The sequence below is a fragment of the Rhinopithecus bieti genome, unplaced genomic scaffold, assembly GCF_001698545.2.
Source record: "Rhinopithecus bieti isolate Rb0 unplaced genomic scaffold, ASM169854v2 scaffold_42084, whole genome shotgun sequence".
Lineage (NCBI taxonomy): Eukaryota > Metazoa > Chordata > Mammalia > Primates > Cercopithecidae > Rhinopithecus > Rhinopithecus bieti.
Window position 1 is genome coordinate 2,127,747 of NW_016818934.1, and position 17,498 is coordinate 2,145,244.

General features: G+C 43.1%; 1 protein-coding gene across 9 annotated transcripts in view; it reads left to right on the forward strand.

Moving 5' to 3' along the window:
* The window catches only part of SLC14A1 (solute carrier family 14 member 1 (Kidd blood group)), a 28,340-nt gene extending 11,169 nt beyond the window's left edge, over positions 1-17,171 (forward strand). For 4 of the 9 annotated variants that reach the window (XM_017857827.1, XM_017857831.1, XM_017857826.1 and 1 more), the window contains 6 exons: positions 1,053-1,245; positions 3,534-3,681; positions 3,902-4,036; positions 5,239-5,364; positions 13,028-13,077; positions 14,480-15,615. In XM_017857827.1, coding sequence (XP_017713316.1) covers positions 1,053-1,245; positions 3,534-3,681; positions 3,902-4,036; positions 5,239-5,364; positions 13,028-13,077; positions 14,480-14,653 — 826 coding nt within the window. In that variant the 3' untranslated portion in view covers positions 14,654-15,615. Of the gene's footprint in view, positions 1-1,052; positions 1,246-3,533; positions 3,682-3,901; positions 4,037-5,238; positions 5,365-12,811; positions 12,926-13,027; positions 13,078-14,479 lie in introns of those variants that run through there. The other 5 variants (XM_017857828.1, XM_017857833.1, XM_017857832.1 and 2 more) reach the window with 5 other exon arrangements.
* The last annotated feature ends 327 nt before the right edge of the window (positions 17,172-17,498 follow it).

Genomic DNA, 17,498 nt, shown 5'->3' on the forward strand with positions numbered 1-17,498 from the left:
GAGGGGGAGGAGGAATAGCAGGAGGAGGAAGAGAAGGAAGAGGAGCAGGAGGAGGATAAACAGTAAAACTGTAAATTTAAAATTGGATTCCAGTAGATTCTGTCTATTGGAAATAGAAACAACCATTTTAAAAGATGTATATTTCCTTACAACCAGTTATTTGGCCTTTTTTATGATCTGGCTACATATCCACCAATATCTCTCAACCAGAGGTTCTCAACCATGGCTGCACATTGACACTTCTGTGGGGAGCGGAAAACAGTGCTGCAATGAACATAAAAATGCAGGTGTCTTTTTGGTAGAAACACACTGATGCACATGGCCCCCATACACCTGACTCCTCCCTCCCAAGACTCTACTGTAGCTCCCTTCTACAATCCAGGAAAATGGGAGTTCTGGTCTTTAAGTGATGGCTCTTTGATTGGGTCAAGTGAGAACCTACAAGGGACCTGGAGACCATGCAGCCCAGTCCCCCAGTTTATAGGCTCAGAGACTGAGGAGATGCACCTTGCCTAGGTCATGCAATTTATCAACAGCTCAAGGACGCACACTCTGCCCCTCTGACTGTGAGATCCTTTTCCTCCAGCTCACACTACCTGCATCCTTGAACGATTGTTTTTTTCCAAAAATAAGTATATTAAAGAAATGATATATGCCAAATTAGGATCACGGTCGCCTCTAGTGGGGAGGGAGTGACATAAGAGCAAGCAGAGGGACGAAGGGGACTTCAACTATGTAGACAATATTTTATTTTGTATATCATTAGTACTTCAAAAATATTTTTTAAATCTCAATATATAGCTCACTCTGAGCAACCCCAGAGTAGAATTTTTCAAAGGCCAAATAAGCTGAGAGTTGACTTTTTTACTTTATGTAGTATTTACTGTCTCTATAATAGAATTTATCCCAAGTTTTCTTTCTGTGGCAAATTTGCCAACACAACATGTAAGGGGCCTATTGGCAGGTGAAATAAAGCCCCTCCAGAATATAGTGATTCCATGTATCAGCCTGATTTGTCACATACACGTTCTTCTGCTCTGTTCTTTTTTTAGCCCAATTTTCTCAAGCGCATTGAATTCCATGCTCAGCAAATGGGACCTCCCTGTCTTCACCCTCCCTTTCAACATGGCATTGTCAATGTACCTTTCAGCCACAGGACATTACAATCCGTTCTTTCCAGGCAAATTGGTCACACCTGTAACTACAGCTCCAAATATCTCCTGGTCTGACCTCAGTGCCCTGGAGGTAAGACACTGGCTTCTCACATTCCCCCTGGCTCTGCAAGATACGTAATGGCCTCTGGTCAATTGTCCACAGGTGTCAGAGTCCCCTAGATGCTCAGGACTATGGTGGCCTTTCTGCCTTCATCTTGCCATTTAAAGCATTTGTTCTACTCCAGAACATTAGGGTCTAAGGGATTTTTTTAAATTACTATTTAGCCAAGCTAATTTTTCTGCCTTTTCCCCTAAACATCTATAGTGCTAACCCCAGAGTACAGTTCCACTGGGAGTCACTCCATCGTAAGCTTGGGGGTGGGTGGTGGGAGCCAGCCCTTAAGGCATGTGGCCTCCAGCCTGGTTTTAAATCTTCCACAGTCTACTCCCTCCAATCAAAAAACTGGATGCTTACTCTTAGAGTTTATGACAGAACCTCTCTATTCTGCTTTTCCTTATGGCATAGCTCATAGAACATCTACAATAATTTAGGGTTCCCAAGCTTTGGTAGGCATCAGAATCACCTGGGGAGTTCTCAATACCCAAACAGGCTTCATCTCAGACGCTCTAAATCATAATTTCTAAGGGTGGGGACTGGAACCTGTTTTAACAAACTCCCCAAATTGTGATGCGGGCCAGAGTTTGAGAACCTCTGTATTAACGGATGAATCCTATGTATCTCTTTAAAGATGACCATAAAGAGATCTCGTATTTTTTAAAACCTGACTAACCCAAATCAAATTCCAGCTCTTCCTGTTGGTGTGTAATAAATATGTTTAAGGTTTCTGGACTATCAAGAACAAGAGAACACCTGAAATTAGAAGAAAACCAAAGAAACAAACAAAAAAACAAAGCACATTACCTTTTTAATGTGCTCTCCCACTGTCAGGTTATGAAACGCCCTTTTCTGTCTTCTTTGTTGAATGATCAAAACACATGAGGAGCTCAAGTCACCTTCTCTTTAGCTTCTTGCCAGAAAATTAAAGGAAGCACTTGGAAATAATTCAGAAAGAAAAATCAAAGATTCATTAGAACTACCCATGAAAAATAACAGTATAAAATAGCATTAATCTATCTAGAACTGCACGAACACAGGAGCCACTAGCCCCACGTGGCTATATAAATTTAGATATAGTATCGTTAAAAATTGAGTTCCTCAACCTCTCTAGCCACATCTCAAGTGATTGATAGCCACATGTGGCTAGGACCGTGTTAAACATCACAGATACAGACTATTCCATCATCTCAGAAAGTTCTCCTGCACAGTGCTCATCTGGGGCAGGAGAAGCCTTGTCCTTCTCCTCACCCTGAATGACCAGTCCATCATCAGCACCAACCCCAACCCTATGGCTACCGGACAGAGAGTTCTGCAGTCAAATCCGGAAAAACAAATAAAAAGGGTATGCTGTCTTTGCCAAGTTCCCTGGTCTAGAAATAGCAAAATGTTTAGACATGAAGAGCCAGCATGGGCTAGAAGAATTGAGTCCATGTTAGGGTAGAGTCCAACTCACACTATGGTCTGGTGCCCAACCAGAAGTTCAGCTGTAAAGAATGATCATTTGTTAGGTTCAGTCAAATCTTGTTCACTCCTGAGAACTGCAATTCTGTGAACAGAATAACTAAATTCAGGCCTCAGCCAGAAAGTAGAATTGTGACTTTTCCATGTATTTTTGTGTTTTGAGACCTGCTTGACAGTTGTTCATAACTAGAATAAGCTAAAGATACCTTGGTTTAAATGAATACATGTTCCACTTAATGACAGAAAAGAAAATTCACAAACTTGCTAATAATTGCTTCTAAATTGTGGATAAGACAACCTGAGTTTGGGTCTCTGGCCTTAGCATAAGCATCCAAATTGTATAGTGATAATCTCTCTATTGAACAAAGGGATGCATGAATAGATCACCCTCAGCACTGGTGGACATTTGAAAGCAAAAGAAGTATCAGCTGTGGTTCCTGCCATCCCCAGTGGGAGCATGGCAGATCCTCACAGCCAGGAGCAGTGAGTGCCACCACACTGAGACCTTATCAGTGACCCAGGCCAAGTGTCAGTGCAAGCAGGAGAGCCCATGAGCACAGGGGGATCTTTGAGAAGGCATGTGTGGCATGCACCAGGGAAGGGCTGGTGTGTCTCTGGGGATAAAGCTGAAGAATGACTGGGATTTTTCTGTAATCAAGGAGAGGGAATTTTAAAAGGTAGTAATACTGTTCTTGAAAGAGATAAGGTATATCCAGTGTAAAATTATATTGGAGTTTGTGGGTGTCCTGTGGGTTTCTGTTGTTTTGGTGGCATTTTTAAAAAAAAAATTTCTTTTGCAGTTATTGAAATCTATACCAGTGGGAGTTGGTCAGATATATGGCTGTGATAATCCATGGACAGGGGGCATTTTCCTGGGAGCCATCCTACTCTCCTCCCCACTCATGTGCCTGCATGCTGCAATCGGATCATTGCTGGGCATAGCAGCAGGTGAGCACAAGAGCCCTTACCAAACATTGAGTACCTCCCCCATCCCGTGCATTGCCTCAGGCATCTTCTGTGCTCCAGATCTTTCTTGAGATCCTGGCTTCCTAGGGACCAATGTGAGTTCCTGGGATGCTTCCTGCTAACCTCCAATCCCACCCTCAGTCTCCTTCCAAACATCCTGCCTTTAGTCCCGAGCTCTGACCCCTCCTGTCTTGTCTAACAGGACTCAGTCTTTCAGCCCCATTTGAGGACATCTACTTTGGACTCTGGGGTTTCAACAGCTCTCTGGCCTGCATTGCAATGGGAGGAATGTTCATGGCGCTCACCTGGCAAACCCACCTCCTGGCTCTTGGCTGCGGTGAGTCTCCCACACCCCTGGGGGAGGGCTGCTCATGACTACAGGATCTCATTCAAGGACAAGCAGTAAAACCGGACTGCGTGAAAAATCAGGGCCAGGGTTCTGGCTTGAGCCCACTTGCTAAATGTGTGAACAGGAAAAGTGACGTCCCCTGAGAGCATTAAAGTCACATCTGCCTACCTCTCTGATGACTGTGAAGGCAGGAGCCTATTGAGACATATTAACATCCTAAAATACGGATGCTTGGGAGGATAGAAAAAAAAATCCCAGTTATTCCTCAGCTTTATCCCCAGAGATACACCAGCCCTTCCCTGACGCATGTCACACATGCCTTCTCAAAGCTCCCCCATGCTCATGAGCTCTCCTGCTTGCACTGACACTTGGCCTTGGCCACTGATAAGCTCCCAGCGTCGTGCCACTCTCTGCTTCTGGCTGTGAGGATCTGCCATGCCTCCCACTGGGGATGGCAGGGACCACAGCTGACACTACTTTTGCTTTCAACTGACTTGTCCTGCGTTCTTCAAACTAGTTATTTGACCCAAGAAACTAAAGGGAAAAAACTCCAGCTAAATACAAAGCAATGTCCCCTGGTGAATCAGGGTTGATTACATTTACCCCTTTGAACATCACAGTAACCCAGCCATTCTAAGACTTGAGAATGCATCAGAATCACCTGAAAGACTTGTTAAAACACAAATCACTGGGCCCCCCCTCCTCAGTCTGATTCACTGTTAGAGGTAGGGGAAAGAATTTTTTTTTAATTTTTCTGAAAAAGTCTCATTCTGAGCCAAGATAGCGCCACTGCACTTCAGCCTGGGCAACAGAGCAAAACTTCATCTCAAAAACAAAAACGGGTCTCATTATGTTGCCCAGGCTAGAGTGCAGTGTTGTGAACACAGCTCACTGCAGCCTCAGCCTCCCAAGTAAAGTAGCTAGGACCACAGGCATGCCACCATGCCTGGTTAATTTTTTGTTTTTTACAGAAACGGGGTCTCCCTATGTTGCCCAGACTGATCTCGAATTCCTGGGCTCAAGCAATCCTCCCACCTCCACCTTCCAAAGTGCTGGGATTACAGGAGTGAGCCACCACTCCGGCAGAATTTCCACTTCTAACAAGTTCTCAGGAGGTGCTAATGCTGTTGCTCTCGAGACCACATTTCAAGAACTGCTGTATTAATCCTTTCTGACTCCCGGTGTTCTAGCCAGACTCAGCCTGTCAGAGGAAGAAGGCATCCTGAGACCTCCACTCCATCCTTCTTACTTTACTGTTGGGGTCCCGAGGCCAGAGAGACTAAGGAATATGCTGCAGGAAATCTGGACAGTGATGGGTAAATCCACACCCAGAACCCACACTTACCATCCACTTCCAGAGTTATCCCACTGCACGCCTCTGCTTCCCTTTTGTAGCATTCAGGCCCTCATGGCAATCTCTTAGGTGAAAACAGATTGCATGTGATTTGAATCTGAAAAGCTAATAGATGTCCCAGGTGGATTGTGAGTGGCAGCTCACTCACCTATAGCCTCTGGCATCCCTAATTCAATCAAAGTGTAAGCATTTAAGATAATGTTCTAGAGTGGAGAGAATGAGATTCACTTGGGAACAAAGAGGAGGAGGGACAGTGTAATATGGAGAAATTATTTCTAATCTAGTGGAAATATATGTCTAGAGTCAGTTTATCACCAATCAAGCCAGGATATTTAAACAGTTATGAAAACGGTGGGCCACGTATAAGGCAGGGTTTAGAATAGATTTCTGCACGGGCAGAAAATGGGATGGTACCAAGGGTTTCTAAAGACCCATTCCATTTTGATTTGATGCTATAGCAAGAGTATATACATAACTCAGGTTGTTGGGTGTAGCCATATAGATGTCACTTTTGTCAAGTTATTTACTATTACTCAGCTATTTAACCTAACAGTTCTGTTGAAATGTTGTGCTCCTTCTCTGAATTTGTTCACGAGCTTAGGATAAAGGAGAGGGTTACGGACAGGTGCTGTAGCCATCTGAGTTCAGCTGTGTTAGAATGTTTCTCTTACAACCTTTCAGCTTTATTCTGAGATTGATTAGGAGTTTCCACCTGAGTTCAGCTGGGTTAGACTGTTTATTCTACAACCTTTCAGCTTTACTCTGAGATTGGTTAGGGGTTTCAAACCTTTATTTGGGATGCATACCTTTACTTTTCTGGAGGCAGTAGCCATAAATATGTATTAAACACACATGATACAATTAAGACAGTACCAGGAAGAGCAAGGAGTTTAGAAGCTTTAGGATCCATGCAGTTCCTGCACACAGAGTGTTACAGTAGAGGGCAGAAGCCAGGCAAGAGAGGGAGCCCAAGAGGACCATGCAATCTGTGTGGGAGAAGAAGGAGAAGTCCACAGTACAGGATTCTCCAGGGGGCCATTTCCATTCAGAATTATCACAAAGTGCCTCCTGGAGAAGGGGGTTTTTCCATAAATGCTAGAAAATAAGAGGAGGAATTCTGTTTGGTGGAAAGGGTGGTGCAGGCCAGCATGGGGACAGCCTGAGCACGTCCTTCAAGATCAAGGAGAAGGCATTTTGAGAGCTCAGGAGATGGCAATGAGATTTTTGTTTTTCCAGGTTTTTTTGTTGTTGTTGTTGTTTGAGATGGATTCTTGCTCTGTAGCCCAGGCTGGCATGCAATGGCATGATCTCAGCTCACTGCAACCTCTGCCTCCCGGGTCCTGGTTCAAGCGATTCTCCTGTCTCAGCCTCCCAAGTAGCTGGGCTTACAGGCACGCACCACTATGCCCAGCTAAATTTTGTATTTTTGGTAGAGATGGGGTTTCACCATGTTGGCCAGGATGATCTCGATCTTCTGACCTCGTGATTTGTCCACCTCGGCCTCCCAAAGTGCTGGGATTACAGGCATGAGCCACCGCACCTGGCGGGTGCTGAGTTTTTTTTGTTTTATGCTGTTGTTGTTGTTGTTGTTGTTTGAGATGGATTCTTGCTCTGTAGCCCAGGCTGGCATGCAATGGCATGATCTCAGCTCACTGCAACCTCTGCCTCCCAGGTCCTGGTTCAAGCAATTCTCCTGCCTCAGCCTCCCAAGTAGCTGGGATTACAGGCACGCACCACCATGCCTAGTTAAATTTTTTTGTATTTTTAGTAGAGGTGGGGTTTCACCATGTTGGCCAGGCTGGTCTTGAACTCCTGACCTCATGATCTGCCTGCCTTGGCCTCCCAAAGTGCTGGGATTACAGGCATGAGCCACCGCGCCCGGCTGGTGATGAGGTTTTGACAGACCATGGAGAAGGATGAAGCCAAAGTTCTCGACATGTGTTTCCCCAAAGTGGGAATATCTTTGATATTTTCTCAATTATAGAAGCAGTACAGGTTTATTGTATAAAACAAAACAAAAATGTAATCTGTATAGAAATGTATGAAACAGAAAGTGGAAATACTCCATTTTACTCCCTAGAGAGGGCTTTTTTGCCCGCTTCTTGTAAGGACCCTTGTGATTACACTGAGTCCATTCAGTAGTCTAGGAAACTCTCTCCATCTCAAGGTCTTTAACTTAATCACAGCTGCTACTAATTCCCTTTTGCCATGTAAGGTCACATATTCTCAGGTTCTGAGGTTTAAGATGTGGACATCTTTGGAGACCATTATTCTTCCTACCACACTCACTTTCCTTTGGATAGATACTCTTTTTTTTTCACTGGTGTAGCATAATGGTTGAGGCAGTCTACTGAGCTAGTTATGGAGCTCAGACTCTGGTGCCAGACAGCCTGGATTCAATTCCAGCAGCTCTGCTACTTACTAGCATATTTATTTGCTTATGAATGTAAGCAAATTATAAGTAATTTGCTTTTCTATGCCTCAGTTTCCTCATCTTAGAAAATGGAAGTTACCATATTTAATTCATACAATTGTTCTGATGATTAAATTAGTTAATGCATGTCCGAAACTCATAGAACAAATAGCGTCTAGCACTCGGTAAGCGCTATTTAAAAGTCTGGAAAAAAGTTTTTCTGGTGGCTTTGCATAACTTATTAAGAATCAGGCTTGTTTATTTTCTCCTGTCAATTTCTTAAGTTTATTAACACCTGTATCTTCTCCCCAAATATGACGGATACACGAACCTGCCTTTACTTCCTCTGAGAAGGCCCACCCCTAACAACTAGTAAAACCATTGATACTATATAGAATTTTTATTTTGGATTCGTTGTAAGTATAAGTTTTTGTTTTGGGTACTTGCTTATTTAGGCAACTGTAAACTTTATTAACTGCTTATTCACTCTGACTTAGTTCATATTAACCTTCTGTACTTTTTTTTTTTTTTTTTAAGAAAAAAGTCTCACTCTGTTCCCAGACTGGAGTGCAGTGGCATAATCTCAGCTCACTGCAGCCTCCACCTCCTGGGTTCAAGCGATTCCTATGCCTCAGACTCCCAAGTAGTTGGGATTACAGACATGCGCCACCATGCCCAGCTGATTTTTTGTATTTTTTGTAGTGACAGGTTTTTGCAATATTGGCCAGGCTGGTTTCGAACTCCTGACCTCAAGTGATCTTCCTACCTCGGCCTCCCAAAGTGCTGGGATTACTGCTGGATTACTTCTTCAGAGATGGTTTGCAAAGAGAGTTTTGTTTTCTTTAAAGAGGGTTTGCAAAGAGATCTTGTATGCTGGAGAACATCTTCATTTTACCTTCATTTAAATTTTAGTTTAGCTGGCTACAAACTCAAGATTTAACATTTTTTTCTCAATATTTTGAAAATTGTCTTCAAAGACTACTCCATTGTCTTCTTATACCCAAAACTGCTACTAAGATGTCTGAAAAGAAACTAATTCTTGTTAAAGTTGATTTCATTTTTTCTCTCTGGACTCTCTGAATTTTCTCTTTGCATATGAGATATATATGTGGTTTTATTTCACTATTATCTGTCTAGATGTAGCTTTTTTTTTTTTTTATGCTACTAGGTACTCAAATCCTCTCAATGTGAGCCCTCATCTCTTCCTTTAATTCTGAGAACATCATCATTTTTTACTTTGTCAAATCTTTTCCATTTTTCCCCTCTCCTTCTGTGATTTCTAGTATTTGAGTGTAATACTTTATGCTATTTTTTCATAACTCTTGACTTTTTCTTAATATTTTCCATCTCTTTATCTTTTCATGAGGCCCTCAGTTCAGTTGATTGGCCTGATCATTCTTTGGCTCTGTACATTGTGCTGATCACATCATTCATTGAGTTCTTCATTTCTGGTTTATTAATTAAGTTTTATTGGCTGGGCACGGTGGCTCACACCTGTAATCCCAGTACTTTGGGAGGCCAAGGGGGGCAGATCACAAGGTCAAGAGATTGAGACCATCCTGGCTAACATGGTGAAACCCCATCTCTACTAAAAATACAAAAATTAGCTGGGTATGGTGGCACACACCTGTAGTCCCAACTACTCAGGAGACTGAGGCAGGAGAATCGCTTGAAACCGGGAGGTGGAGGTTGCAGTAAGCCGAGATCGCGCCACTGCACTCCAGCCTGGGTGACAGAGCGAGACTCTGTCTCAAAAAAAAATATATATATATATATATCGACTGTAGGTTGTTCAGTTTGTCGTCCTTCTTTTATGGTATTGCTCTCCTGGGATGTCCCCTTTCCTTGTCCTGGGAGCTCATGTTTCCCTCAGGATATCAGCTGTTTGGGTGAGTCTCTGGGCAGAGATGGAAGCCCAGGCTGGAGCTGCATTTTTCCTGGTGCATCTAATGAAAAAGGGGGACCCATGCTGCAGGGTATAGAACCTCCACTGCTCAAGGCCATGGAGATGGTGACTGTGTAGACACTTTATATGATAAGTGCCCTCTTGCTGGGGAAATTTCAGATTACTTCTAGTTTGAAACCATTACAAACAGTTCTGCAATGAATATTTTTGGCACAAATGTCCTTGTGTACTTTGTACAAGCATTTCTGTAAGAAGATTCACCTTCTTTTGAAGAAGGTAAATTGATGGGTTAAACGGAATGCCAATTTTTATTTCAATGGATGCCAACTTCATCTCCAAAAGAGCCATACCAGTTTCCACTGCTGCCAGCAGTGTGTGAGAGTGCCCACTGGGCTCCCACAGGGTACAATCAGACTTTTAAATCTCTGTGCATGGATTTTTGAGACAGATCTCCAGCCCCCCTTGGAAAGCGAATCTCACATGTAAAATGCCACACCAAGTTTCAGCTTGTCCACATCACCCTGATACTGCCAAACAAAAGACCAACCCTGTCAGCCAAGGTAAATAAGTAACAGACATTTATTACAGAGCTGTTTTTTTATTCGTCCCCAATGGCTTTTACAAGCAAGTGGACTCAGGAAACTCTGACAGAACCTGGCACTGCTGTCTTTCTGGCCTCTAAGCCAGAGCAACTCCATGGCCAGAGAATATCTCAATGTTGTTTTATCAGTGGAGACTGTAAACACATTGTGTATCTCTTCCAAATGGTTGGGTTATCACAGTGGGACTCACCCATTGGAAGGGACACTATCCAGGAGGAGCTAAAATCCAGTTTCCCCTTCAGTACTCAAGGGCCTTTTCTTCCCTCAGCTACCAAGAACGCTGTCAGGGTCATTGCCTACAAACTGATGATGTTGTGCAGAATTGCCCCTCTACTGTAAGACTTTCCCAGTCCTACTTGGCGAGTCTTAATTGACATACCTACCATTAAATAATCTATCACTTTTACTATGGAGAGAAAAGCAACTTTGAATTAGAGATCACTTCAAAGCAACATAACAGTATGAGATGTAAACGTGCCAAAAGTGAGCCTTAGAAGTGTAATGGATATTTTAAAAAGAGAGAAGGCAATAAGGCCTCATGTGCTCAGGGGTGGTGTTGTAGCAGAGGGGGCACTCAAGAGTTCAGGGACAGAGGACCCCAGTGCTTAGCAGAGGGCCAGTGAATAGTTGTTGAATTAATTGATTAAACTTTAACAATGAATGAAATTGGTGTAACCGAGGAGAGAAACCCTTCTAAGCCAAGCCGTGAGCACCCTTCTGCTCAGAGCAGTCCCATGGTGAAAGAGATGCATTTACAGCTGTATTTATGGAAATACAAGCTCTCATTTGAGATTCATTGCCTCCCAGTAAGGCAGATCTTCAAAATGCCTTTTTTACAGATGATGAAACTAGATTCCAAGACATTCAGTGATTTGTTATACAACAAATAAAATGGCAGAGCTGGGATTTGAAACCAGTACTGTTTCCAAAGACCAGCCCTTCCCACTAGTGTGAGACAATTCATACATGAAAGAATTTGATATGCTATTGAATAAGAAACACCAGGATAAAAAGACAAAATATTGGTAAAAGGACAGAAGTCTATGGTAAAGTAAATGAGGATCACAGAGCTCCCCCACCACTGGCGACCATGTCCTGCCACATCCCCACACACCAAGATAGCTGATGTGATTTCTCACCAGACATGGAGACAAGATGGTGAGTGTGTCTAATGGTGAGCTCTGGTGGCCCAAGTGGCTAGGTGGCCATTATATGAAGGTCATTCTTCAGGCTATCCCCATGAAACCTGAGGGCTTCCCTGAGCCTCCGTGAGTCTTCTCTTCAACCAAAACTGAGGAATAGATAATTATCTGGTTGAGATCTTTGCATTAGTTGTTTTACATTGAAAGTCACCCATGGCCGAGCGCAGTGGCTCAAGCCTGTAATCCCAGCACTTTGGGAGGCCGAGACGGGCGGATCACGAGGTCAGGAGATCAAGACCATCCTGGCTAACATGGTGAAACCCCGTCTCTACTAAAATACAAAAAACTAGCCGGGTGACCTGGCGGGCGCCTGTAGTCCCAGCTACTAGGGAGGCTCAGGCAGGAGAATGGCGTGAACCCGGGAGGCAGAGCTTGCAGTGAGCTGAGATCTGGCCACTGCACTCCAGCCTGGGCGACAGAGCGAGACTCCGTCTCAAAAAAAAAGAAAGTCACCCATATACTCAAATTACTGACTCTACAATTTTTTTGGCCACACAAAGTAAATAAAAACATAAGGGCCGGGCGCGGTGGCTCAAGCCTGTAATCCCAGCACTTTGGGAGGCCGAGACGGGCGGATCACGAGGTCAAGAGATCGAGACCATCCTGGCTAACATGGTGAAACCCTGTCTCTACTAAAAAATACAAAAAAAACTAGCCGGGCGAGGTGGCGGGCACCTGTAGTCCCAGCTACTCGGGAGGCTGAGGCAGGAAAATGACGTAAACCCGGGAGGCGGAGCTTGCAGTGAGCTGAGATCCTGCCACTGCACTCCAGCCTGGGCGACAGAGCGAGACTCTGTCTCAAAAAAAATAAATAAATAAATAAGACATTTATTCATTGATTTTAATGGTATTGGAGAAGATGTTATCAAGGGGAGGAATCCCAAGTTTGTGTTCAGTTCCTGCTGTTCCCTGAGTTCTTTCCTTCTTTCTTTCCTTCTTATTTTGTAAACATGGTTTTGTTTTGGTTTTTAGTACACATGCTGCCAAAGCAAGCACTATGATTTTTTGTAGCTTTGAATCCTATTCATTAATATGAGAATCCTAGATGCTATCTCAAGAAACATTCATAGGTTTCATTTTAATTCAGCTATGCTTGGATAAAACATCAGAGAAATTTATTTGCCATAGAAAGCCTTTCCCTTAAGTATTAGCAATAACAACAAAATAGTAACCATAAAACAACTACCTTTATTGAACACTTACTGTGTGCTAAACACATGCATTATTTCCTTTCATCCTCACACCAACACCATGAAAGAGATATTCCTCTTACTTCCATTGTACAGGTGAGGAAATGGAGGCTTAAAACAGAGCCCGTGGAGCTCCTAAGTGGTGGAGTCAGGATTTGAATACAGGACTGCTGACTTTAGACTCATGCTTGTAATCAGCGCACTGTGCATTCCAGGTGATTTATATTGGAAGGCAGCCTTTCCTGTGATTAAAAGTGCATCTACCAAGCATTGTTCTTTCTCTCTCTCTCTCTTTTTTTTTTTTTTCTGTAGCCCTGTTCACGGCCTATCTTGGAGTCGGCATGGCAAACGTTATGGCTAGGGTGAGTGTGCTTTAGTCTCACTTTTCATTTGCGTAATTGACCAGCTTATGACTATATGGGAAATGCTCCTGAAGTCCACTGGGCTGGCATCCAGTGGCAGCATCCACGATCGTGAGAAGCACTGCCCTATCTTCTGCTGGAACTCCCTGGCCTTTCTTTCAGCATCACAGCAAACTTTAGTCCAAACCACAATCACCCAGTATGTTACAAATATCAGATTGCTTGGTTTAAAAAAAATGAAACTTCGGTTGTATAACATATTATCAAGTTCAGAGTCTAACTCTGAGTGATAAGAAGTTGACTTTGGGATACCTTTTACTTAAACAGAAAGCCAGATATTCCATTGCAGGTGATGCAGGGCCAGTTTCTGATAGCTCAGTCCATGTTGATGTCATCATGGCTGCTAAGGAGTCAAGGCAGTATCTAGCCCTCTTGGCAACAGCATGGAGATTTTATCTGGGAGGGTCCTTAAAGAGACACAGTATCTTTCTGGTATAAAGCCAAAGTCCCATTATAGGCATGCATGATGGAGAGTACATCAGAGCACACGGGACCCTCCACATGTCAACAAAGAAGGTTCACAGGCATCAGTCCCCTCCACATGTCAACAAAGAAGGTTCACAGGCATCAGTCCATGGACCCAAATGAGCAAGCTGCATACCAGAGTCAGCTAGGAAGATGGGAAAATATGGAGCCTTAGGCCCTGTGTCCTTTGTTATTTCTAATAGAGTAGATCTTGTACGATGCTTGAATATCCATGTTTTTTTTTAACTCCCCCAGATGATTCTGATGTGCAGTCAAGTTAGGGTACCCCTACACTCCATCACACCCCAGGGAGGTCCATGCATCAGGCCAGAGCTAACCAATGGTGTATGCTCAGAATTGTGTGAGTTTCCATAGGCAGCACAAAGAGGACCTACCCTCAAGGAACTTAGAGTCTATTTGGGAGACAGAATGGAAAGAAATAAAGCAAGTCAAGTCTAAGATCTAGACCAGGCATAAGTCAAGGTCAGAGAGGTCACTGTGGGTTGGACTAATCAGAGAAGGCCTTGTGGACGTGAAGAGTGGTCAGGGGCCATTTGCAGTTTGCAAGTGTCATCTCTGTTTGTCAAATGTCCTCTTGGCACATCTGGTGCAGGAAGTCTGAATATATGAGAGGGAGAGAAAGACATACATACAAGATAGAGACATAAGTGGCTGCCCTAAAGAATAGATGTCAACATTCCAACAGCTCAGTGCCCTGAGATTATACACTCAGTCTCCACGTGCATGCACAGAATCCAGAGCAATGCCCCCAGTGGTTCATCCCCTTGGGCTGAGTGCAAGTAGAGGGGGATGCTTTGTGTAGTTCAGCTGTCAGATGGGATCTGAAAGGAGCGTGTGACTTTCTCTTCTTCCCCAGATTGGATTGCCAGCTTGTACCTGGCCCTTTTGTTTGGCCACGCTATTGTTCCTCATGATGACCACAAAAAATTCCAGCATCTACAAGATGCCCCTCAGTAAAGTTACTTATCCTGAAGAAAACCGCATCTTCTACCTGCAAGCCAGGAAAAGAGTGGTGGAAAGTCCTTTATGAGAACAAGCCCCATCTGTAGCCATGGTCACAAGTCCTTTCTGCCTGACTGCTCCAGCTGACTTCCAGGGTCTCAGCAAACTGCTGTTTTTCATGAGTATCAACTTTCATACGAACGCATCTATGATCTGTTCTTATGCTCATTTTGTATTTTCCTTTCAACTCCAGGAATATCCTCAAGCATATGAGAGCCACATCCAGGTGATGTGCTCTGGTATGGAATTTGAAACCCGAATGGGGCCTTGGGACTAAGACTGGAATGTATATAAAGTCAAAGTGCTCCAACAGAAGGAGGAAGTGAATACAAACTATTAGTATTTATTGATATTGTTGGTGTTTAGCTGGCTCGATGATGTTAGCAGTATTAAAAATTAAACCCCATAAACCAACTAAGCCTTATGGAACTCACAGTCACAAAATCGAAGTTAATCCAGAATTCTGTGATAAGCAGTTTGGCTTTTTTTAAATCAATGCAAGTTACACATTATAGCCAGAGTCAATATCACAGAGGTGCAAGCTGACAGCTGAGCTCGGTCCCCACTTTCTACAAACAATGGCCTGCACCCTATGCCATGTGTGTGTGACATTCTCTCATGGGACATAGTTGGGGTTTTTCAGACTGACAGGACTGCAAGAGGAAGAAAGGAATTTTGTCAATTAAAATTATTCTGTATTGCAACTTTTCTCAGAGATTGCAAAGGATTTTTTAGGTAGAGATTACTTTTCCTTATGAAAAATGATCTGTTTTAAATGGGATAAAATAGGAGAAGTTCCTGGCTTAACCTGTTCTTACATATTAAAGAAAAGTTACATACTGGATTTATGAAATACTCAGCTTAGGTATTTTTACTTTAATCCCTAAATTGATTTTGTAAATGACACAAATGCATAGAATTGTTACCAACCTCCAAAGGGCTCTTTAAAATCATTTGAGGATGTCTTATAAAGACTGAAGGCAAAGGTCCGATTGCTTATGGGTGTTATTTTTATCACTTGTTGAATTTCTTAATTTAAAAAAGCTCATTATTTTCTGCACACTCACACTCTCTCAGAAACCAGTGGCATTTGAACCACCAAAAAGAAATGAAGGGCTGAGTGCGGTGGCTCACGCCTGTAATCCCAGCACTTTGGGGAGCCCAGGCGGGCAGATTGCCTGAACCCAGGAGTTCAAGACCAGCCTGGGCAGCATGGCGAAACCCTACATCTACAAAAAATACAAAAATTAGCCAGGCATGGTAGCGGGCACCTGTAGTTCCAGCTACTTGGGGGGCTGAGGTGGGAAAATGGCTTGAGCCCAGGAGGCCAAAGTTGCAGTGAGCTGAGATCGCACCACTGCACTCCACCCTGGGCGACAGAGTGAGACTGTGTCTCTCTCAAAAAAAAAAAAAAATACAGGTAAGGATTCCCGTTTTCCTCTCTTTAATTTAAAAGTTACCAGTTCCGTAAAGGCTCTGTAACCAAACATGTTGAAGACAGCAACAGAAGTCACGTTCAGGGACTGGGCACAGTGGCTCACACCTGTAATCCCAGCACTTTGGGAGATGGAGGCAAAAGGATTTCTTGAGCCCAGGAGTTCAAGACCAGCTTGGGCAACATATCAAGACTCTATCTCTTAAAAAATAAAAATAATAACATTAGCCAGTTGTGGCAGCACACATCCGCACCAGTTACTCAGGAGGCTGAGGTGGAAAAATCGCTTGTATACAGAAGTTCGAGGCTGCGGTGAGTTACGATCATGTCACTGCACTCCAGCCTGTGTGACAGAGAAAGACCCTATCTCTAAAATAAATAATAATAATTAATTAATTAATTTTAAAAAGAAGTCATGTTCATTTACCTTCCACTTCAGTATGTATGGTGCAGTAGTTTGGAGGTTGGAAAGTGAAACGTCGGAATCCTGAAGATTTTTTCCACTTCCAGTTTGCAGTGCTCAGTGCACCATATACAGCTTGCCGAATGAATAAACAGAAATAGGGAAGTAAACCTACAAATATTTTAGGGAGAAGCTCACTTCTTCCTTTTCTCAGGAAACCAAGCAAGCAAACATTGTTCCAATTTTAAAATCCTGTGACCAAAGCCTTTGAAACTATGAATTTGTAACTGGCATAGGTTTATGGATATTGCTGTGGAGAAGCTCAATTTTCAGTGTTTGAACTGAACCCTTTCTTGTTAGGGAATGTGTGAAAGAAGAATTGTGGGGTGGGGGGAAGAAAACAAGCATAACCAAAGATCATCAGCAGTGAAGAATCTAGGCTGTGGCTGAGTGAACCAGAGGCCTCTAAAATGCACCCAAGTTGATCTTCAGAACGGGGATCTACCGTGCAGGATCTTCTTGTGCTCACACAAATCTGTAATTAGGAACATTGTACATTGTCGAATTTAAATGATATTAATTTTCTCAAGCTATTTTTGTTACTATTATCCTAAAAATAAGTATTTGCAGAGAGCACTTATACTTTTTCCTAATGTCTGTATAACAAATTTCTATGCAAGTACATGAATAAATTATGCTCACAGCTCAGTTTTGTATAATGTGCCATTGATAGCCATCATGTATATGAACAATCACAAGCATAAGTCGGTATTGCTTATGTTGCATATGCTAGGATCTTTATTCCTTCCTTACACTTGGTAATAGCACCAGATGTATAGTTGAGTAAACCCTTTTCAATTTCAGATTGACAGGCCCATCCCCTTGGGTATCCTCTCAACTATCCATTGTTCTTTCAACTCGGGGATGAGAATGAATAACTGAGGACAGTTGTTCAGAACATGCTCCTAACACTTTGACATCAATATCCCGAGAGCCACTTCCATTCATTCCCAGACAGGTCCTGGGCACCCCCAT